The sequence below is a fragment of the Cryptomeria japonica genome, chromosome 3 (genome assembly GCF_030272615.1).
Source record: "Cryptomeria japonica chromosome 3, Sugi_1.0, whole genome shotgun sequence".
Lineage (NCBI taxonomy): Eukaryota > Viridiplantae > Streptophyta > Pinopsida > Cupressales > Cupressaceae > Cryptomeria > Cryptomeria japonica.
This window is the reverse complement of record NC_081407.1, coordinates 179,114,257-179,138,768: the sequence shown is the minus strand read 5'-3', so window position 1 is coordinate 179,138,768 and position 24,512 is coordinate 179,114,257. Positions and strand designations below refer to the sequence as shown.

The window sequence follows — 24,512 nt, the reverse complement described above, 5'->3', positions numbered from 1 at the left end:
TATTATAGCGAGAGGACTGACGGATAAAGTTTATTCTCTGATTACGATATAATTCAAGAGGAAGGATATTATTTTTTAAATATTGGTAGGTTTGAATGTATAAGGATTGACTGGTTCTTGATATATGGCAAATTCGATAGGTATGTTGGGATTGGATGGTAGGGGTTAAGATATCTTCCACAAGAAACTCGTAATGCTATTGATTCTCCTTATTTTGCTAGAGAGATGCTATTGTAGCCATTGCATCTGCCGCTTTATTCTCATTTCTGGGAATCTGGGTGAATGCGATTTCTTTAAAGTGTCCTTTAAACTCCTCCACTAGCTGTTTGTATGGCATAAGCTTATCATCCTTTGTTTGATATTCATCATTTATTTGATCAATGATAAGTTGTGAATCACCATAGACATGGAGTTCTTTGACATTCCACTCAGTGGCCATTTTAAGCCCTATAGCCAATGCTTCATACTCTGTAGTATTATTGGTGCATGGAAATCGTAGTCTATACGATTTCAGAATTGTGTGTCCTTGAGGTGTGATGAAAAAGATTCATGTGCCTTATCCATATTGGATATAAGAACCATCAAAGTACAATTCCTAAAAGTTTGTACTTACTGTCAAGATATCTACATCAGGACATTCGATGTGCAAAGGCATGTCATTTTGTAAAGGTGCATCAGCCAATTGATCAGTGATCACTTGTCCCTTGATAGCTTTCCGGTCAACATATTCTATGTCAAATTCACTCAGTAACATAACCCATTTGGCTAGTCTCCCTGTCAATGTTGACTTGCTCAACAAATATTTGAGAGGATCTATCTTTGCTATTAGTTTCACATAATGAATCAACATATAATGTCGCAGCTTCTGAGTTGCAAATACAACTACTAGACATATCTTTTTGATTGAGGAATAATTTAATTCATAGCCAACAAGTGTTCTGCTGATATAATAAACTGCTCTTTCTTTTCCTTCATCATCATGTTGAGCTAGGAGAGCACCTAATGATACACTTGTTGCAGAGACATAGAGTAACAATGGTTTCCCTTTGGTTGGTGATATCAATACTGGAGGACTCATAAGATATTATTTTATTTGCAAGAAAGCTTCTTCACATTTTAGATCCCATTTGAATGGAGAATTTTATGTAGAAGATGGGTAAATGGAAGACATCTATCGGCCAATTGAGAAACAAATCTCCCAATTGATTGCAATCTTCCTTGTAAAGATCGCAATTGACTTATGTTCTTAGGTGACTCCATCTCCATGTTAGCTTTGACTTTTTCAGGATCTACTTCAATACCACGAGCTGATATAATGTACCCAAGGTGCTTTCTAGAGGTTACCCCAAATGCACATTTCTTTGGATTTAATCTCAATTGATATCTTTCCAGCCTGTCAAAAATCTTGCTTAAAATGTTCAAATGTTCTTTTCTTGTGTGAGATTTTGCAAGTATGCCATCGACATAATCTTCCATAAATGTATGCATCATATCATGGAAAATTGTCGTCATAGCCCTTTGATAAGTCACTCCTGCATTCTTAAGCCCAAATGGCATAACATTCCAGCAATATGTTCCCCATGCACAGGTAAAAGTTGTCTTCTCTTGATCTTTAGGTGCAATTCTTATTTGATTATATCCTGAGAAGCCATCCATTAATGAAAACATCTCATGTCCTGCTGATAAGTCCACTATTATATCAATGTTTGGTAGCAGGAAATCATCTTTTGGACATGCTTTATTCAGATCTCTGAAATCTGTACAGACACTTATGCTCTTATCTGGCTTTGACATTGGTACAATACTTGAAATCCATTCTGGATAAGCAACTGGTCTTATGAAACCTACTTCTAATAGTTTCTTCAACTCGGTTTTTACAAGAAGAGCAATGTGTGGATGCATCTCTTCTTAGCTTCTGCTTAATGAGTTTTGCTTTTAAATCTACATTAAGATGATGCATGATAAGATCAAGATTAAGTCTTGGCATATCTGCATAAGACCAAGCAAAATTTATTTATCTTTGCTTAAAGAATTCCATGTATTCTTTCCTCTCTTTTTCTGATAATGAGACAGCAAAATGAAGTATTTTAGGATCCTTTGATGTATCAATGTTTACTGCTTTTGTTGGTTCTATCAGGATAGCAGATCTCTCTTGAAAATATGTAGGAATAATGTCAAACCTTCCATCTTCTAGCGCCTCAAAGAGGTTTTTACCATCAGATACGTCCTTTGTTTTCTCTTTTGATTGATCTAATATTGCCATGAAATGGTTTTCAACAATGGATCTCTTTCCTTGTTTTATTTCGCTTTTGCGACTGAAAAGTTTGGCATTTTCCTGACTGTGAGAAACATCACTTGATTCTACAATGGAAGATACCTTAGGATGGATGGGTTCAACAACGTTAAGGTACACAACTAAGTCATGATCATTGGAAAAGACATTCAGTTCAGGGTTGTCGAAATTATCCCAATCAATTAGTTCAGGATGAAGCAAGGGTAAATCGTAATCACTGTCATCATTAGGTGTTTCAACGTTCATGACATAATGATCATAACTTGGAATATAATAGGTATTGTCATAGATTAAATGCTTTTGAGAATTGTCTGTCTCAAGCATTTCCGAATTAGTCTTAACAAAATTAATATTAACATTTTGTAGTTCACACTCAAGTGGTTCTTCAACTGACGTGTGTCCCTTAAATGAATGGATTATATCAATACATACATCTTTAATACTGCAAATTCTTTCTTGATTGATCTCATTTACATTTTGGAGTTGACATACTTGTGTATGTGATAAAGAGGATTCTTTTGCTAGATTTTGTCTTCTTTCAAATTCAACTTCTTCTGGACTAATAGTCAATCTAGCTCAACTATCTGTTAATTCTTCTATGGTTCCACCATATCTGATCTTTGTTTGTGCTTCTTGTGGCATTACTTCTCTGTCCTTGTCATTCCCTTTTCTTTTTGTATACGCCTCTTTTCTCTGAATTTTGAGTTTCTCTTGTCTTCTTTTTAACTTCATCTTTTGTTTTTGCAGTAGACATGTCTTCTTTTGTGATCTAGCTGCTTGATCTTCATTGTGTTCTTTACTTGATGTAGTAGATAAGACATCTGGACCCCATTCATACTCATTGGAATCTGTCTTTGAATCCTGTTCTAAGATTACTCCACTATATACCATATTGGAATGTTGTATGGTACAAAAAGTTCTTTGATTTTGCCATCTCTATTTTTACTGTTTATGGAATATCTTGTTCAGACTTTGCATTTGCTTGTATTTTCAGAACTTGTTGACAAGATTTTTCATCACCTTGGATGACAATCTCCTCCTCTTTCTTTTCATGTTCTTCTTGCTTCTTTTGTTTATTGATTATTGTTTCAACCGCTTGATGTAGCTTCTCTTGCCAATTTTCTTCTTTAGAAACTGATTTCTTTTTCCACTTTTGTTGTGGATGATTATGTTGCTTTTGATTAGACTTTAGATATCCCAGCCCAAATTTATCTTCCGTGGATTGTGAGTGCGGACAAATAGGTTCTGAAATACCTTGATGTTGCTTACCAATTGGTCATTTTCCTCCACATCCCATCTTTTGCATGATTTCATATCCTTTGCCATATTGTTTTATGGGATTATTGACTTCTTCTGTTGTTGCTATAGTTTTGTCTTCATCCTTGTACAAACAATCAAGAATGTCTTTGTCTTCATTTTCCTCTTCAAGAGTTCCAACACTAACAAATGTTCCTTTAAACATATGTTTTGATCTTTCTGATGGCTTTGATTGAATGTCTGTAGGCTTACCATATGACTTAGGGGAAAGTGGAAAATTATGCAAAGAATATTTTCCCATTCCTTCATCATTTAACTTGAGCTTTTCTTCAAAAGTTTCCCATAACTTTGCTTGAATTTCTTTGGTAGGATATACTGATTCTCTACTATGTGGAACTCTTATATCTTGTGTGGGCTTCAAATTATTGCAATATCGACTGGAATCTGCAATTATAGTGATCTCTTTTCCTTCATGAGGAAATTTCACACATTGATGATACGTGGAAGGAACTGCTTGCATCTTGTGAATCCATGGTCTTCTTAGAAGAATGTTGTAAGAGAGGTTCAAATCTAAAACTTGACACAATGTATCCTTTTCCACAGGTCCTATTCTTATTGGTAGTACAATAGTTCCTTTAGAAGAACGTTCTGCTTCATCATAAGCCTTGATGGTTATTTTCTTTTTCTGGTCTACTGCATTCTCTAAATATCCCAAAGCTTTTATCAAACTTAATGCACAAATGTTTAAGCCAACTCCTCCATCTATGAGTACACATTTAACACAAGTTTTATTAATGGAGACTTCAACATGTAAGGGAGCGTTGTGAGGATGTTGTAAGGATGCGTCATCATTTTCAGAAAATGATAAGCAATGAGGAGCTATAAGGCGTCCTACCATGTTTTGGAACTGATCTACATCCAAGTCTTTTGAAATTGTTGTTTCCACTAAAGGTTTCTCCAAAATTTCCTTATGCATAGGTGAAACCTTGAGAAGTTCCAGAATTGATATTTGAGTGGGTATTCTTTGTAAATGCTCTACTAAATTGTATTGTTGTGATGTGGATGTTGAGTCTTTTGCTATACCTAGAAAGGTAACCTTTGCTTTGCTTCTCGTGATAACATTGATTGGTTCTGAAGATGGATTTTCGTTAACAATTATCACATTTACTACATCATCGTATTTATAAGTGTAATTCACTTTGACTTTTCCTTTATCATCTTTTAATTGGGATGATTCACCTTTGTCATAATTCGGAAGTGGAGTTTTGAAAGCCAAGTGTGATTCGTTTGTCTTATGGCTATCCACTGTGATGGTTCCATTATCGATTAGATCTTGGATAAGGTGTTTCAATCACTGACAATCATTTGTTAGGTGTCCTTTATTCCGATGATAATTGCAAAAATGATTGTCATTCCACCAATTGGGCTTGATTGGTGGTTCATAACTTCTTGCTTCTGGTAAAACAATCAATTTGTTGGCAAGCCAAGTTTTTAGAGCAGATTCCAAAGATTCTCCAATGTTTGTGAATTTCTTTCGAGGATTGGAGAAAAAGGACTTGGCTTTATTGTTTTCTGGATTGTTATTGCGTGGGTTTTGACTTGATAGATTAAAAATTGGTTGTTGTTGTTTTGTAGTGTTATTGTCGTCATTCCCTTCATTGCTGACATTCCTATTCTTTGAACAGAACTTGGGTTTGTCATTGTTGTTGTTGTTGTTGTTGTTGTTGTTGTATGAATTATTGTAAAGTTTTAGTTCTCCTTTCTTTACCATTGTGTTCTCTTTTTTCATACCATTTTCGATCATTTTGGCAAAAGAGGGAGGACATTGCATCCTTAGTCGATAACTCATTTCACTGATAAGATTATCAATGAATATGTTCATTTTTTCTTGATCAGGTACATCTCGGGGATACCTATTAAACATGCATTTCCATCATTGTAAGAAAATCATAAAGGATTCACCATTCTTTTGTTTAACATTGCAAAGATCCAGCATTGTTATTTCATTCCTTATATTGTAGGAGTATTGTGAAATAAACCTATTCACAAGTTCTTCAAAGGATTTGATTCCGGATGGTAATCTTGAAAACCACTCCATTGATTGTCCATTTAAACTCCTAGGAAAAAGACGCATAAGGTAAGTTTCATCGTGAACTAATTCCATGCTCAAGTACAAAACTCCCTAATGTGATCTTGAGGATTAGATTTTCCATCGTATTTATCATATTAGAAATCTCGCAATGTTGCGGAAATGGTATCATATTCAGATTTTTATCGAACGGATATGGGCATATATCTTCTAATAAATACTTCCTGGAGCTTGTCCCATTTTGCATGTCTTTCATATGTTGTTGTAGAGTTTGTATTTGTTGAGTAAGGTTTGACAATGGATTATCCACATAGTTTCTCCTTGTTTCTTCGTGAGTTCTCTTATCACTACGTTTTTTTCTTATGTCGTCCCTTTCTTTCCTTGTTTCTTCATGACTTTCTTTGTTCACGTTCTCGTTACTTGGATCATCTATGTTTTGGGTGTTACTTGCCTCCGCATCTTGTTTCAAGCTTTCTATGTTAAAGTCTTGTGGTAGTTTAGCTCCAGATTTTCCCAACATCAAGAGATATTTTCCTTTTTGTTTTGCCAACAATTTTTCCATTAGCCTATCAAATTTGAAATCTTGCTCAAGGTCTCTAATGGTGCTATTGACTGCTTCTTCGTCAACAACGGTAAATCCAAAAGTGTAGGATACAAGAGTATCTTCTTCCTCCATTTGTTGTTGTTTTCTAAGTTGTTCGTGTTGGGCTCTAGTCCAAACTGGCATGTGATTATATAGGTGATTATTGGTTTAGGAAGATATGCCTTGTTGATTTTACCGCTATTGTTTGTCTGTTGGGATAAAGCATCTCTTTGTTGAAAAGCACGTCTTTGCAAAATTTCACCGTCAAATTCTGTACCGCAACCATGTAGGTAGTGACGAAAATGGTGGAGGAATGTCCTATGTTTCAATAAGATCTTGCGATTGATATACAAGAATCTTATCCTTTTCTGAGTAGCTTTATAATTGGGTTTTCTTTTCTTAAGGTGATACTTAAAAGTCATATAAGCATTTGGCAATTCACAAGTTTGTTTGATTCCAATGTTGGTGCGATTCTGGTTTTGATATAACCTAGGTTCAAAATAGGAAAGATATATCCAAGATTAGGAACCTATTATAGATTGATCAAGCTTCGTGATAGAGGATTTGATTATCCCGATGAGAAACTTGACAAGGATGTTGATTTTTTTGCACTTAAGATGTTTGAATCAATAGCTTGTTGAATGTTGATGTTTATAGAATGTTTTGGGAATAGCCTGTTAGATTAGTGACCTAGTTGTTTGAGCTAGTTTGAAAATACGTGATGGTTTAGAGACAAATCTGCTTCAAGAATTATTTTGATATTGATGTTTTGACACTTTGATTTTGATTTGGTGTTTCAAGTGTTGGAATGCTTTTTGTATTACCCTTTTGATCACACTTTTTTAGTCATTTGTTGGATTTTTGCTCTCTTGTAGATGATAATTTTCTTCAATTTTTGACCATTTTGGAACATGTTATAGACATAGAAGACACACTGTTTAATAAACAAAATGCATAAGCAAGTATAATCCCTATGGGAGGATGAGACAATAGTTGTTGAATCTCACGTGGGGTTTCCCCCGAAGCTACGCTATTCAAAGCGGATATTTAGATGCTTGACCCCACTGGCTCCACCCTCGAAACTCACTTCTTCGAGGCAGCCAAGCACCAGTTTCCATGAAAACTCCCCATGGCAAACTTTATATCTCTACTAAGAACACCGGCCTGCCTGTCCGCGAAGGGTGATCTATGTACTGGTACCCAATTCTTCACTGCGCATTTCCTCCTCAAGCCACCAACACCTACACCAACACAGACCCGGAGCTAACCTGCTCAACTCACCACCTGTAGCGGCCAGGTAGAGGAGGACACCGATCCACCTACCCCCATGCAATCAGGAATACTCAACTTACACTGTATGTGTGAGCCGCTTTACAGGTCCGACTTCCTGCGCCAACAACTAGAAGGATTTTGGCAACTAGTACAAGTGGATTTTAGTAAAGGCTTCCGGTCATGTGGCCATACATGCGACACTTTCAGCTCTGTGAATACAAATGGTTCCCAACCTATAGAGGTTATGCTCCATAGGGTTTATGGGGAAACATAGTGTCGGTATGAACTTATCAACACATGTTGTTTGGGACTTTCGTCACAAACATGATTTATTTATAGTGGATTGGAAGGACTCGATATTAGCCCGTTTCCACTTTAGGTCGTTCCCTTCTCACTGGCCCCCTCAAGGCAACTCGGGAAGGAATACCCTCTAAAGGATTTTAATTGCTTGAAAGTAAAGAAAGCGTAAAAGAGTGGGTTTGGCTTTTTGGTCACCCAATTAAGGGGAGAGCATATACCTACCACTTTCGAGACACAGAATACAAGTGTTCTTTTCAACCTTTTCAAAGCAATTGTTGGCTAAGTCTTATTTGGAGATGTTGCTCCAACAAGCATGGTGTTTATTTTAGCCCTCTTAAAAGTCTATGTGCAACTATTTTAGAGAAAATATTAAAAATGCAAGTTGCATCCTGTCAATTTGCCCTCTTAGTTAGATTAAATGAACAAAATATGATATACTACTTCCCAAAATAAAACTTTTAGTTAACTAGATGAGGAAATGCATAAAATTTGCCTTAAACACCATCCTGCACATGCATGTTAGTAGTCTGACAAATCTGATTTCTTGGACATTCAAACCTGCAAGGAATTTTGTTAGTTTGTAAACAGAAGCACTAATTTAACACATGCACTATCTTTTTGCTCAAAAGCGCTAACCTGTATGTCAAAAGCGCTAACCTAGGCTGTAAAAGCGCTGCTCTGTGGATACAAAAGCATGATTTCTTTGACAAATGCTCTAACCTAGGACAGAAATGCGCAAACCTGTAATGCAAATTCGCAGACTTTAAGACAAGTGCGCTAACCTAAAATGCTCATGCACTAACCTATGGTGCAAATGTGCTAACCTAGAAGGCAAATGCGCTAACCTAGGATGCAAATGCGCTAACCTAGGATGCAAATGCGCTAACCTGCGGAACAAAAACACTGTCAGAATTCACACATGCGTGAATCTACATTACAAATGCGTTAATTTTATTTTTGTGAGATTTTTAAATGTACATGCGAGGTCCAGCCCCACGGTGGGTGCCAAAATGTGTCGACTTGAATTTCATCCTCAGAATGTTACCTGCAATAAGTTAGTTTCACAAAATACAAATGGAAATACTACAGGAAATCCAAAGTCAACCAATGAAACCACATGAAATATATATGAAATAAAAACATTAATATTACTTTCATGATTTATGTCTCATTGTGTCTTAACTCCATTGTTCCTTGTTGCAAATGGTGTGCTCTCAGACAATGCAATGATGGCTTCCAAGATGGCATATGAAGAATGGACTGATAACTTGTAGTTAACTGATGCTATGATATGCAAATACTACATGATTATGCTAAATGATAATTGCTATATGATAATTGCTATTGCTATTACTATTTGCTTCAAAAACTCATGGATGCATATGATTGATTTGAAGACTAACTCTCTCTCAACTGAAGCTCTTGATTTTATAGACCTTGAGAGGATTAGATGATGTGGCTCAAATCAATAGTCATGATTAGATCTGTAGTTTTGGATGGCTGTGAACAAAGGTGAAAGTTGAGAGAAAGGGGGAAGGAGAAGACAAGTGTCACTCATCTCACCTTGATTGGGTTGCTGACTGAGAGAATCTAGGGATGGTTGGAGAAGATTTAGGCATGATAGGACAATTGGACTCAAGTCTTCCTAAGATGTAGGGGATGTTGGAGAGAATATAGGAAATGGTTATGAAATATGTGTACGTACACAATATTCATTAAGTTTGGAGGTTGGAGATAAATGATGAATTAATATTTAAGAAATATTAATTTCCTTAGCCACATGTTGGATGAGTTGGCAAAGGGAAGATGAAGTGGAGATGGAGGGTGAGTTGGAAAAGGGATTAAATAATTTAAGAATTATTTAATATTTGAGACTATAGGATAGGAGAATAATCATTAAATATTAGATATTTAATTGTTTGGAGAAGATAATTAAATATTAGATATTTAATTAACTAGAGGAATAGGATAAATGAATGAATTAATAAAATATTAATTAATAGAAAGATACAAAAATGAATTAAATAAATTAATCTTTTCAAATTAACTATTTAATAGAAGAATAATTATTGAATAAATAAAAATTTATTTAATTGCTCATAGCCAATTTTTATGTGTATACACTTTCTAGAACTAGACCTAACTAAACCAAGTGCATCTTGACCTATTTGTAGTTTTCCATCATCTTGCTTAGCATTTCAATGATGAAATCTTTGATTTTACTTTTTTCATTCAATATTGTCATCATTTTGATTGCACCTAGCTTGTACCAACTCATTAGGTTCAACTAGTTGGAGATGACCTTAGGTTTCATAGTTTGATTTACTTCTTTAACACCTTGATATAACTTGGGTTAACATGACATCGTACTTACATATGCACACACAACCACACTTCATCAAGTAAATTTAGAGAGAGAGTATAATCTTCTAGAGGTTACATTATGCACAAGCGAATATGACACCTCTATTCCCCTACCCATCCATCTAGCGGGTTTGTGTTTAGTCTTAATTTGGATAGTCCTTAAGGAAAACATTTCCTCATTACTTGTTCTACAAAACTAATGTTGATAAATATTTCTATTAATGAAGGATTTAATTTTGTTAAAGATGTACAAACTTATCCTAACACAATTAAGGTACTAGAAAACATCGATCACTGTACTTAAATATTAGTAAAATTACTCTCTAAATATAAAACTCATTCACACACCTCTTTCAACATTTATTTCAAATTCTATAAGTATTAAAACAATAAATATTTAGACCATAACCTCAAAACTCAAACATTAACCTAATTTTTTCCTTAAAATACCAAACCAACGTACTTCTTTTAACAAAGTTACTTTAAAACTTCTCATTTTAAGGCCCCAACGCCTTAGTCTCTCTTATATATGTAACACAAATATTAGAGATGTTATCCTAGAGGGAATTTGATTGAAATGATTTTTTTCATTCAAGAACATTGTCTATTGAAACATTTTATTCAAGAACATTGTCTATTGACACACAATAATGCTTGCTTATTCCATCTACCAAAGTTTATACTTCCTAATGTATGATTAGATTAGGTTCAACATTTAAGTAATTTTGAGGGGCAAGGGGAGAGGATCGAGTGGTTGAGGGCGCTAACTTTGCACTTCTTAAAATCTTACATGGCGATTTCAAATTACTTCTAATATTTAATAGTAGCTTATTTGGCAAGTTCCTTACTTATAATTTAGGTTTCAAGTCCAAATCATCGAATATGATGCCACATTAACATACTTTTTATTAGGGTGTCCAATTTGACCTAAAATAAAGTTAGAATGATAGTTATAACAACTTAACCAAAAGATGACTTTTAAACAAGATATCTACTTGACCATATAAAAAGAGATCAACTATCTATGTAACCGATTATTCCATTAAAAAGTTCAGTAGGGGCAAATTTAACTATAGTTGACTATAATAGAGACAAAAATGTATTAATTTCTAATCTGTCCACCACATGAATGACACCATGCGGAATATCCCCATCCATTAGGGTCGTAAATGAAACGGAAAAAATAATATTATTTCTCCAATAAACTATATAACCGACAATTTCAATATTTATTTATTTTCCTCGTCGCACACAATATTTAATTAATGTGTGGTGGAACCCTCAAAAAAAGGGGGGAGTGATCTCGTCTTCCTTGTATAAGGCGGTTTTGGAAAGGCCGTTCCCATAAGCGGTTTTGAAAATAGCGGTATAGTATCTGCTTCTTATTATACTGAATATGCTGTAAGAAATTCTTAAGCGGAGTAGACGCATTGCAGGAACTCGCCCTTAAATCTGGTACTATCAAGGTTTTAACACAGACTTAGCATTTTGAATCGGAGCAAAAAACGATAAATTTTACTTTTAAGTCCTTAGAAAGTTTTGGTTTGAATCTTCTCTGGCCCAGGAGTTGAATGTGTTCAGAATATCCTCTTTGAATCCATTTTTGTGTTCAGGATTTGATTTCCTTTTCTTGATTGTTTTGTAGTATTTGAAGAGTGTTATCGAAATGGCATCTGCGACGGCAATGGCGTCGATCCGTGTATCTTGTCTGCAGCAAAACCTTGTTGGATTTTCAAACCCTAAAGTGGATTCTGCCCGTATTTCAACCGCATTTGTTAAGCCGCTCAGAAGCAGAATTCCTTCCTTTTCCCCGCTCAAGTTAACCAGCAGTGGCTTTGCGGGGCTTGTTGTGAAGAGACACCGTGTCGAATCCCGGCCGTTTCTCACACTGACAGCTATTCCACCTCAGTCGGAATGTACTGATGTAAAGCCGATCGGATTGAATGGCTCCTTTTTGCCTCTCAGGAATCGCCCTGTCGGGAAATCTACCGTGTGTCGTGCCGCAGCTGCCGATGCCGAAGGAGATGAAATTTCGATTCCCTCAGGGTCTGTTTTTCTTGCTTATTAGATCAAAAGATTTTTAGAATCCAAGTTTCGCTATTTTTCCGGCCGAATTTTGAGGCTTTTGTTTGAATTTTTTAGTTTTTAAATTTTATCTGTCGGAAATAATAATTTGTCTAAAGGCATTTATTTATTGGCGCAGGATACAGAAGCCCCCACAAAGTTTTGGTGAAAAGTATCCTGCGTTGGTTACCGGCTTTTTCTTTTTTATGTGGTAAGTACCAATTCTCAAACCCGTTACCGAAATATAAAATTTCAGCCATTTATTACGTTTCCTTCTAATTCAGTTAAATTAATAAATGTAAATTGTTGTTGCTAGATTTGTGAAACAATAAAATAACAGTAGAGTGATATTGTAGTATAGCGTTTTAAAAATATACCTTTACAGTAATTAAATAGTGAGTGTTACCGATCAGTGATTATCATACATTATATCAAACATTGAAATGTAAACTCTGAATTCTTGGAAGAGATATTCATCTGTAACATATTTTTCAAGGTAAAGGATAAGAAACTGTGATGGTTTCTGTGCGTATCTGATACTAAAATATGGAAGAATTGAAAAATGAAAATATAACATATTTAGCATATGGGTTTTTTTTACAAGTAACAGTTTCTCATTCTCTTTATTGAACACGAGAACTAGTGAAGACTAGGAAGTCACACCTTTCCTGTTACAGTACGTATGCGCACACACAATAATATACATAGATCTGCATAGATGCGTGTTTACATAGTTGGGCATGATCATATATAAAGGTAAAGGTAATGGTAGATTTGTAGGCTTTTTGAGATTCTGAATTCAATTGGGCAGTATTTTTTAATGTATATGTATGCATACAATTTACAGTCAAATATTTATATTTATAAATCATAAATTTATGAATGGTATTTTATAATTTTTTGGATCCAACTGCATGGTATATTTTTCAGAAATTTATGTATGCGTAACTATATACATATTTAAATCTATTAATGCATTTAAATTTAAAATTTTACATGTAAATATCACATGTGGCTATATGTAAATTCCATAGCGTTGATCAGTGAGGACTATTGGATCGGAGTTTGAGTCAGGATTTGCGAGTCTACAGCCTAGACTTGAGAATCGGTGGTTTTGACTAGTTTTTACGCTGAGGCCGAGCCACAAAGCAGTTTTCCCAAGATTTCGACGAGTCAACACATTGATTAATACATACATGTGAATATTGACATTCATATATAAATACATTTATATGTGATGTCATATATTTTTAAATATAAAACAAACAAAATACAAATACATTTATATTTAATGTCATATATTTTTAAATATAAAACAAACAAAATACAAATTTTGCACATTTTTGTGTTATATATTTTTTGTGTATATGGATGTATCTGGATACACATTCACACTTGTGAGTATATAGAATATGTGAATGGAAAAAAAAGCTTCTGGCTCCAACTTATATAGAAATTGAGGAACCAATTTAGTAATTGCTATATATGAAGCAGCACATTAAAGCAAAAAAAGGAAATGAGTGAAAAAAAAAATTATGAACACTGAGCATTTTTAAGAAATTATTGACAGTATGATGTGTGCTTTTCAAAATTTTAGAGAATATTGGGTGAATCTCCAAAACAGTTTAATTACTAATTGTCATATAATTTTTAACTAATTCAGGTTTCTGTGGCTTGAGAGAAGCTATTTGTTTTGGAAGAGCTCTGCTGAAAGACATGGTTAATGAAAAGTATTTAGCCGGTGTTAAAATTAAAAAATGCTATTTATATTCTGGTTCGTATGATAGTTTTCTTTGTGTTACCTATAGCAAGTTCGTCAACTGTTTGTTCAAGAGAGTTGCCCTTGCATTATTTAATATTTTAAGCAATTAAACAAGGCATGTTAATGTTGTTTGAATCTCTATTATGTTCTCTCAAGCTATTGTCAACAAGCTTTACAACATTCCTACAAGCTCTATTGGTATTGATGTCTTATTCAAATTATGGTGGACATTTGTGTCCTTATGACCGAGTTGGAGGTCTTGTTCAGTCATTTTAAGAGGTTACAAATAAAAGTTGTTGATATGGTGCCAAATATTGGCCTTGTCAAAAGAGTAGAGTCTGGCCACGAGTTCATATATTCAAACCTTTGAATTAGTGTAGGAAGCTTTTTCCACACACCTTGCTTCCTTTCATCAATAAATCAAAGTGGATTCTTAAGTTTTTACCCATTGTTTGTAAAGGAAATGAGTCGATTAAGGAGAGAGGGCGATGGTGAATTTCTAATTTTGAAGGCATCCTCTTGGGAGTGGGGATCAAGACTCATATACCCTCAATCCAGTGTTCTAGAACTTGAATAAATTATTGCATGGTTTGTTTTAAAAGGAACATGTTGTGGAGAGGGCAAGATCTTTTCCAACTTGCTATCTTTATGACCTCAGTATGCTTGGAATGACAATTGGAAGATGTTTAGGTACTTTTTCCTTTGCTACCTCATTGTTGCGTAGAAGCTCTTCTTGTTTGTTCTTTTACCTCCCTCTCTCAATCCCTTTCATTCAATGGCACTTGTCCTTTTGTCATTCCTCTACATCTTTGAGGCTAGATTATTTTTCTTTCCACATTGGACAATGCTAGGGGCAATAGTTCTTGTAGATATAGAGATTCAATTTTCATAGTTTGAATTGTTAGGATTTAATCAAGGTGGAATAGTAATATTATCATATTCCATGATGTGAATCTTGTGCGACAATGGATTAAGGATGGATGTATCTAAAGAACCAATGGAGGAGTTGAAGCGGTTTTAGATCGACACTAGATGCTTGGCATTCATTGTGACCTTGTTGAATTGATTTCTTGTTGCCTCAATGGTGAGGGTGTCAAGATGACTAAGGAAGGAGATCTTAAAGCTACTAAATGCAGGAAACCTAATCCAAGGGGTTAATTTGAGATTGAGAACCAACATTTTGCCTCATTGGGACAAAAGACATGGCAATGATCTACTATACCAATCCCCTCACTAGATACTTCTCCACTTTCTTTCATCTTTTTGAGTGAGCTGATCTTCCTCCATTTGAGTCAGCCCCACTTCTCCCTTCTCCTCCAAGGGACCAAGCCCTTGGAGAAGGAATAAGGCAAAAACCTTGATGAGGGAGGCATGTTGAGAAGTCATGGGTTCCATGCATTGAAGCATATTTAGAATGAATAAGAAATTGCCCAAGCTTGGTGGTGAGTTTAGGTGTTCCCATGTCAATGACAATTTTATCATCCATTCAAATCAAAATGCTTTTCACTTGTCTCCCAGCCATTGTGATGTATCTCCACTCCTCCTAGAAAGCTTAAGAAGACCCCTCTCCACAAAGAAAATAACCTAGAATCTGCAAGTATAGATAACACCCTAAGGATTATAATTTAAATTTTTATTATAAGAGCCTCACTCCTTTGCTATGTTCTACAGCTGTCCCCACCTATGAAGGAGAATATTTTTATCATTTTGGAAAGCTTAATTCAGAGAGCTTAGAGATCATAGGGCACATTTTTGTCTTGTTGCAATAGGAGATCCTTTCCTCGAGGCATTAGAGAATAAATTCTTCATCATAGAGAGTGTAGGGATATACCCGCACAGCACTCAAGTGTAGGGAAGCCTAGAGAAATCATCTTAGAAATTCCTCTCATTGAGAACCTTAACACTAGGATGAATACCATGATGACATGGCTAATCATTTTGTGGCCCTTTTAATGATTCACTTCTAGGAAGTGGTAGCTATTCATGTGAGTTGTAGATACATCCCATGGCCAAAGCAACCTTATACAGATTACCGTAGGAATCCCTTGGCTCACTAGGTAATGGATATTTTGATTCCTAGTCTCTCTTTGAGCTTCCAAAATTCACTGTTATTCGTAAGGAAGGGTCCTTCTAAACGTGTTGATGCATATGAAATGGCATGTTTAGGTTTTCGTACCTTTTTTAGATGTTGCTAGACCATTTAACTTAGGCATCCAACCTCTCACCAACATGACATAAGATAAAATGAGTCTAATTTTGAATTTGTTTGTCACTTTTTTTGTTAGAATGTGGCTATTCATTCTTTTAGGCAAAGGATGCCTAACTCTTTTACATGCTCACTCACCTCTGAAAATGTGAAATCCACCTTGAGGTACACAAACATGGATCCACATCTCATGAAGAAGTTTTGTAGGGATGTCTTAAACTTGAAGCATTTGAAATCCATGCCAGTATTGGAAATCCTCCACTCTAATATGGATCATCTTCTCACTGTGAGAGTATCTTGCGTGGTTGATGCTATCACCATAAAGGGAACTAAGAAGGATACAGATGGAAAGAAAAGTGAATATCTGATTTTAATCCATCCAAATATTACTCATATCATTGACTAAGGTTTACTTAATGGAAAAAGGGCACCTGTTACCTTTTTTATATTCCCATCTTTCTGATTTTGAATATGTTTTTGATTCTTAAGGATTAGTCCAATTGCAGAGATACCAAACTCATTGGAGCCATTGACACAGGAAACTTTGATAATGATGACAAGTATGAATAGCTTGTTACTACTCAATTTTGAAATGTTGAATGGAGCAGGGACCTTCATATAACGGGTTTTGAAATGTCGAACGGAGCAGAGACCTTCATATAACCCTTGTTGTCTACTAACCCCAAAGTCATTTCGAATTTCAATAGACTATTCTGCCATATGCCTGGCTATGTGTGTATGGTCATTGAGAAATTGCTTTCTCTCTCTTCCAGAAATTCTCCCTTTTGGGTTCAAGTGTATATTTCTTTGAACCAGAGTTTTCATTCTCGACGAACTTGGCCTTGCCAAGGAGACTTCTTTAGGGACAACACACCTGAGTTTCTTCATACCTCTCATGTTTGCAATGGTCTCTTTCTAACCTTGACATTCTTCATGCTCAATTATATTTCCTTATTTGCATAGAAACATTCATTATAATATTATGGCATAGAGCGTTGCATGGTTGATGAAGTGGCTGCTCCAAACTTAATGCCAATGAGGAAATTCAACCCTTGGAGTTGGTCAGATCTCTTACAGTTGACTTTTATGAAAAATTAGTTTTCCTTGTGGACAATGTCATACCTAATATCAAAGTCAGGCCCCAAAACGGTTAAAGTTGAGTTCATTATACTTGATTAAGAGTTGATCTTACAATCTCATTTTTGGGCCGTATGCCACTAAGAAGACTGTCCCTTCTGCCTCATTTCTACTGTTCAACCTGAAAATGATGACAAAAGCTACACCATAATGGCTGATCCTGATCCCTGTGGGGCTCCGAATGAAGTTTGAACACAAATCTAAGGAGACAGATGAAATACTCTTCCTAACCATGGATTGCCCAGGATCAATTATCAACCTGCACCCTCTTAAAGATGTTTTTACATAATACTTTTATGTTCCTTGGCGATTGGTGGCTTGTGCTATGAATGCATTTATTGACGCAAGAAGATTGTAAAAGTGGTCCTAATATTTCCTTGCATGTTCATCATCTATTGCAATTTTGTGTCTTTTTTTACAGGTTGTTTCTTATGTGTACCATGGGATCATGCAACTCTGCTTTTGTTTGACAGCCCCACACACATATATAAAGAAAGCTCCCTTTACATGTGGGAATTTTCTGGCTGTATACGTATATTCAAAACTGAATACCCATTAGGACAATCAAACAAAGTTTGGAAAATGTTTTTTGAATTGCATGACTTTAGAAACAACTTTTTAAATGAGGAAATGCATTTTGTTTGGTAAAACAACCAATTTGGCCTCTAAAAGACTTAAAATTCATGTTATGTCACGTCATATCTATGTATGTACATTGTATGCAAAACATGGCCACATGGTATAGGTGCTTTCTCAGTGCACACAAATCGGAACAAGCAGAAGAAATCGTTTATTAACACAAAAATACAAAATGTATAAGGCTAGGGTCACATGGGGGGCTTAAGCTTCTATTTTTCAGGAACAGGAGGTCCCATGATTTTTTTTGCTACAGGATTATTTGGTATCTTTTCTGGAAAATAGGAAATCCTACTTATTAGGCCTCCATATTTGAGCAGGTGAAAATGGGGTGGGGCTAGAAATTGCCCTTCCAACTTAAGAATTTTATTTGTCAGTCATCAATCATATAAACTTAGATTCTCCTTAGAATTTTTGTTCGAGGGAAAATGAATTTTTTTTAACTTGATTTTACCTCAGTATAATACACTGCATTAACATTGCACAGAGTATAGAAGACCAGCATCAGAATTCATGAGACTACCAGCTTCCTTAAATTTTGGAGCTTAAACTTTTAAGCTGAACTGCACTACAAAATTCATGGGACCTGCAACTTTAAAATATTCCTAAAAAATTTCAGCACTCCAGCTCTATTTTTTAGGAAGCCCCCATCCATGGGACCCCAACCTAACATTAATGTGCATGTGCTTGGTGGTTGAAGAAATAAAAACTTGTTTACCTAGGTACACAAACCATGATTGCCAAATATACCTCATGCCAAGAAGCACTATAAAGATCGGGGCCATCGGGCTCCATTCTGGGACAATTCAAACCATTGGGAAGTTTGGAACTAAACTCCAAATAATACAACTCTATAAATAAAATACCAGAACCTCCATATTCCTTGATCTTAACTAGGGATTGATTATTCAGGGTAGTGGTCCCATATAAGTCTAACTCCATCGTAGTAAGGAGCCAAACACCACATCCCTTACTGCCATTCCTGCTAAAAACTCTTACCACCAGTTGTCAATCTTTTGAATATGAGATAATGAATTTATATCCATAGAATTGGGCAAGAAGCCTGGGGCTTTAAATGCTTCACTTATGTGCCAATTTGGGAGTTGAGACATCAAATCATAGCCTTTGGCTTCTGCCAAGTTTTTTGTTGTGATGCCAGAGTTTCATAATCATTATCTTTCAGTTCATACTGCTTACATCTACTGTTAAAGGTATTATTTATTGCTTGTGATATGATTCCACGAGTCTTGCCTTTTGGCACTGAACGATTTTTTGACTCCATGAAAGGTCAACTATTTTATTTTTCAAGAATATTCGGCATGATAAATATGACTACAATCCAAAATATCTCAAATTCGGGGTGGAGATTTAATCATAATTTCAGGCCTGTTTTTTTTTTTATCTTACATTATGCAGATTTCAGAGTGTGAAGCTTTGTGCTCTGATCTGTCTGGTAGTTTTTCTTTTGGATGATGTCTATGAAACTTTTAAAATATGATTATTCAGCCACATGTTTTACATTCTCATTTATGATTTGTTGCAGGTATTTTTTAAATGTTATTTTTAACATCTTAAACAAGAAGATCTACAACTACTTCCCATATCCCTAGTAAGTTTTCTGTCTCTATATATCTTTCTATTTGAAATTAGCACTTATGAAAAGATATTTGGAATTATTAGCCGGTGGTGCACGAGTCTTGTTTTCTTTGCAGAGTGATAATTTTTTTTGTGTGCAATAGAGTCAAATAAATTCTGCCGCTAGACATTGTTAATTGGCTAAAGTGAGAAATTTTAAGACGTGATAATGTTTTGAGACCTTTGTGCTCCGTATAAAATTGAGTCGATGAGAAGGTTCTTAAATCTAATAGTTTATGGGATTTGTGTTGGTAGTTTCGTGTCCGTTATACATCTTATAGTGGGTGTGGCGTACTGCTTAGTCTCGTGGTCGGTTGGTCTGCCAAAACGTGCAGTGAGTTTTCTTTCATTGAAGTGGTTTTTCTAGTATATAATTATTATCACCCATAGAAGAATGTTGTTTGCTAATTATGGCAATCACTGACAAAACTCTGTCAATTTGTTAACAGCCAATTAACAAAGAGCTCTTGTTGCTGTTGACGCCTGTAGCTGCCTGTCATGCACTGGGTCATGTGATGACAAATGTCTCCTTTGCAACTGTTGCTGTATCTTTCACACACACCATCAAAGGTAAAGTTCATAATTTGCATAGGGACTGATTTTTGAAGATCCCTGGCGAGTATTTCCTAATATTCATTTTCTTGAAACTACAAATATGTTGAGAGAATTCTAATTTCAGAAAAAATTATGTTGAAACTCCTTGTTCTAAAGCTAGGCATCAGTTATATAAGAACCAATGCTAGTAGGTTCTTTCTGCACGGATTCATATTTGTTAGTAGCTTTTGCACTAGGTACATCAAAATGTATATCATCAAAGCTCAGAAGTTTGTAATGACATCTATTCTTTTAAGTGTTCAACATTTGACCCTTCTCTATTTTTTGAGATAGTTTGTTCCTCCACTTTCCTCATTAATGTGTGCATTGCATATGATGCTTAGAAATTATTTGCTGAGATGTATATTGTGTTCTAAGGCTATTTTTGTGGTGTTGTGCCAAGTAGTCTATTTTGTGTAGGGTCTGATATGAAACTAATTAGTTCATCTACCAATCTGTCCTTTCAAATATTCATTGCATCTTTCTTTTTGTTGTCATAATTTTTCTATTGAATTCTTTATTTTAATATGTTCATATTATTCTGAGTAACTAAGTCTTTTTGTTGTCCAGCTTTGGAACCTTTCTTCAATGCTGCTGCTTCTCAATTTGTTCTTGGACAACAGATTCCTTTTACACTGTGGTTATCTTTGACCCCTGTCGTGATTGGTAAGAACTGAGACAATGGTTCATCAGTTATTATGGTTTTGTAGCTAAGATACCGATTTTGTTGACTTCAATGACAGTTGCTGTTTTTTAAGGAAGCTCTTAAAATATATTAATAATATTGTTTCTTCCAAATGCAGGTGTATCCATGGCATCGCTGACTGAGCTGTCCTTCAATTGGACTGGTTTCATCAGTGCAATGATTTCAAACATTGCTTTCACATATAGAAGCGTATACTCAAAGAAAGCTATGGTATGACATGATTTGCTTTGTTATAACTTATATCTGAAAAATCCATGTTTAATTCAGCTATATATTAGTTATTTTCAGACGTTATAGCCTTGCCACTATTGTGACTATTATGCTTTGCCTTATATTTTAGCTTTCTTTAATTTTCTGATTGGCATTGGCATATGTTTTTTCTTGGCATGCTCTATTTGCAGACTGGCATGGACAGCACAAATGTGTATGCATATATTTCAATCATTGCATTGTTCTTTTGTCTTCCACCAGCCATTCTTGTAAGTTCCTCTTGTTCTTTATTTCATAGTCTCTGTAAAATCTTCAAAACAAATAGCTGTACAATTCAGAGAAATGCTCTGTGCAGGGAAAGCTTTTCAAGAAGCTGATTGGTTGTGCTCTGTGTTAGCATGTGTTTGTTGTGACTGACAAAAAAATGCTAATTCCTTTTATTTTGTAGATTGAAGGACCTAAATTGATGCAGCATGGTTTTGCGGACGGAATTGCTAAAGTTGGTCTTGTCAAGTTCCTTTCTGACCTTTTCTGGGTTGGAATGTTCTATCATCTATATAATCAGGTATTTTGTGTAGCAATTGTGTTTCCATTAACATAATACTACACTGATACTTGAAATATGTTTTTCACTTTTTTGAAACTCCCTCCACCTAAATTGATCTTTCCCTTCATGAAATTGGTAACAATTGTTAGCACATTTGTTTGTGTTCATTGCAGCTGGCCACAAATACCTTGGAGCGTGTTGCACCACTCACCCATGCAGTTGGCAATGTGTTGAAGCGGGTGTTTGTGATTGGTTTTTCAATCATTGTGTTTGGTATGTTTTATCTATCAGAATTTGAAATTGTAGCTTTATATGTGTCGTGCTTATGTCTTGATAAGTTGGTAATTTTTTTGGCAATATCCAAGAGGTGTTTGAATTCCATTATAAATGCTACATCATATCAAGTTTTTGGAAATCAACTCTATATATTGGTATTTGCCTTGATTACAGGTAATAGGATTTCAACTCAAACTGCCATTGGAACATCAATTGCAATTGCCGGTGTGGCTATCTATTCATTCATTAAGGCAAAACTGGAAGAAGAAAAAAGGGCAAGTGCTGCTTCCTCTGAAATCTTTTAATACTTGTTTAGAATTTTACAACTTGTGTCCCTAATGTTTCTTTTGTGTGTTTGTTGTAATTATACAGAACGCTAGTGCACAAAAAGCTGCATAGAAAGCGTGTTTATTTGACGACTATTAATTGGATGTTAAGGGCATGCCAACTGATCTTACCTGCATCAGTTTAAGCTGTGTTATATGCTGGAAAGGTTGTATTGAGTAAGCGGAATTTCATAATTTTGAGCAAGTCATTTGTCTTTGTCCGTTTAAATCCATTTTGCTATGAAAGTCAATGAGAAATATACAATTTTTGTTTTGCAAGTATTCTGCTGTTGCAAACAGCGATATCCTATGTCTGGTAAGAAATTGTTTCCCTTTTCCAATAATATCATGGGAAATGAAGGCTTGCTTGGTGATGACAATTTCTTCGTTCTTTTCCTTAAATGTGGAATAATTTTTTGGCTTTTCACTGCTCCTATTTTGGTGAAATCACTAAGGTACACGATGCTCCTCTTAAATCTGATTAGAATCTTAATGTCTTTGTGAAATGCCTTTATTGTTGAAAGGTACAAGTTTTGCATTTACTTCATAATGGATATTCTACAAATCCTCTACGGGCGATGTAGCAGAACACTGTAATTTACAGCCTTTTCTTGCATGGATGGTTTTATTTCTTTCAGTATTTTTTAGTGCACAAATCTTGGCTGATAATAAATTATTTGTAAAAGGAATTTGTTCAGTTTAGTTTTTGTTTTGGAGGTGGGACCTTGTATTTGTGATTAGTGAATTTTAGCTCCACGGAAGACAATTTAGAGTCATGAAGTGCATGTCTTATTTTGAGGTGATTACAATGCTCTGCTTGTTATTGGAATCCTTCAATGCATGGGTTTATATGTTAAAGTTGGTATGATGTTAATTTATTGATTCATGTTATGGATTGAAGTTGGCTTCTCTCATTGCATATCATTAGATTTTTTTAACCCTTTTTGTTACATTGTATTTTTTTTTTCCCTCGCTTTTAAATTGTGACCGTTATTCTGGGCTGGATAGATAAAATTGTAAAACGTTAAGAAGTAAATATTAGATTTCACATATACTTACAGAGATGTGATCCAAGCCTGTTAAAAATGTCCGTGTGGTTCTGTAATATAAGTGTGCTTCCAATTTTGATTTCACATTATTTGGTGTCTGACATAGGATCATGCATGAAGGCATGCATCATATATGCAAAAGCAATTAGGAACATAAGTTTGCATCATCATTTAAAAATATATATTATCTAAAATATAATGCACTTTTAAGAATTCAGACAGGGTTTTAAACTTTTTAACCTGGCACTTAATTTATTATGTATCTCTTATGGTTACCTGCTGTGTTGATTTTTACCAGTATTTATAAAAATGCCTTGAAGTTCAACCCATTAAATCAATTCATCATGTTAGATAGGACATGGGCATGAAAATCAATTATGATGAGGAATATTTGGAGTTGGAGCAAGAAATGCAAAAGCATGGGCTGAAGGCAAATGTGAATCAAAATAGGAAGTCATGAACTGATCTTGATTTATTTAAGGGCAGTTGTAAATATTGCGTAAGAAAGGATGTTATTTAAAACCAATTTACATAAGATACAATTCGAGGGCAAAACCCAATTTGACATTGAAAACTTGTTATCTGAATTAGATGATAGTTTCTACACTTTTTTTTAATATAACATATGGTAACCAGTGTTGAAATCTGTCTATACGGACGAGGTAGTGTTACATTGGGTTAGCCATTTGCAATCTGGGACTGAACCTTGGGGACACGTCCTAAAGCTATAGGCCGACTTATTGTTGGGTGAAAATTTAAATTTGGGTTTATCTTAATGGATATCATACATGCATCGTTACTATTGCAGGAAATGGGTGTGTTTTCAAATTTACAAAAAGATATTTTTTTTTGTATATCATCTACAAAGAATTTTTTCGCTATTTGACATGGGAGCACAAGTCTTTAAGTTGAAACTTTTTGGCTAAGAGTTAAGCATTAAGGTGTATTCATAATGTTGAGACCGCGTATTCAGCAAGACTTGATACTTGATGGGTTCATTTAGAATCATTCAATTTTATCAATAGATCAAATGTCTATTGATATTTATTTATTTAGAAATTGTACTGAAAATATGTTTGAAGATTTATATATTGTGATTGAAACATGAAAGTTGCTAGATTTTAATAAACCACATGTGATAGTATGTATACGAAAAATGCACTTTACACATAAAATTTATTTTTTCATTGTTCTTGGTTTGTAGCT

The 24,512-nt window shown here is 34.9% G+C and overlaps 1 protein-coding gene across 3 annotated transcripts; it reads left to right on the top strand.

Moving 5' to 3' along the window:
- The first annotated feature begins 11,389 nt into the window (after window positions 1-11,389).
- On the top strand, window positions 11,390-22,750 carry LOC131037318 (triose phosphate/phosphate translocator, chloroplastic). 3 transcript variants are annotated; one of them, XM_057969421.2, is made up of 13 exons: window positions 11,390-11,524; window positions 11,804-12,204; window positions 12,362-12,433; window positions 19,507-19,572; window positions 19,854-19,932; window positions 20,048-20,168; window positions 20,763-20,858; window positions 20,996-21,108; window positions 21,300-21,377; window positions 21,557-21,673; window positions 21,829-21,928; window positions 22,106-22,206; window positions 22,304-22,750. In XM_057969421.2, the coding sequence occupies exons 2-13, from the start codon at window positions 11,825-11,827 to the stop codon at window positions 22,328-22,330; spliced, it is 1,350 nt and encodes a 449-aa protein (XP_057825404.2). In that variant the 5' UTR covers window positions 11,390-11,524; window positions 11,804-11,824; the 3' UTR covers window positions 22,331-22,750. The 3 variants fall into 3 exon arrangements, with proteins under 3 accessions (XP_057825404.2, XP_057825401.2, XP_057825402.2); XM_057969418.2 differs by having other exon boundaries at window positions 11,408-11,613; XM_057969419.2 differs by having other exon boundaries at window positions 11,472-11,624.
- Window positions 22,751-24,512: the final 1,762 nt, after the last annotated feature.

Coding starts and splice junctions, on each gene's coding strand:
- LOC131037318 (XM_057969421.2), top strand. CDS start 11,825: ATGGCATCTGCGACGGCAATGGCGTCGATCCGTGTATCTTGTCTGCAG. Junction 12,205..12,361: donor GAAATTTCGATTCCCTCAGG/GTCTGTTTTTCT, acceptor TTATTGGCGCAG/GATACAGAAGCCCCCACAAA. Junction 12,434..19,506: donor GGCTTTTTCTTTTTTATGTG/GTAAGTACCAAT, acceptor GATTTGTTGCAG/GTATTTTTTAAATGTTATTT.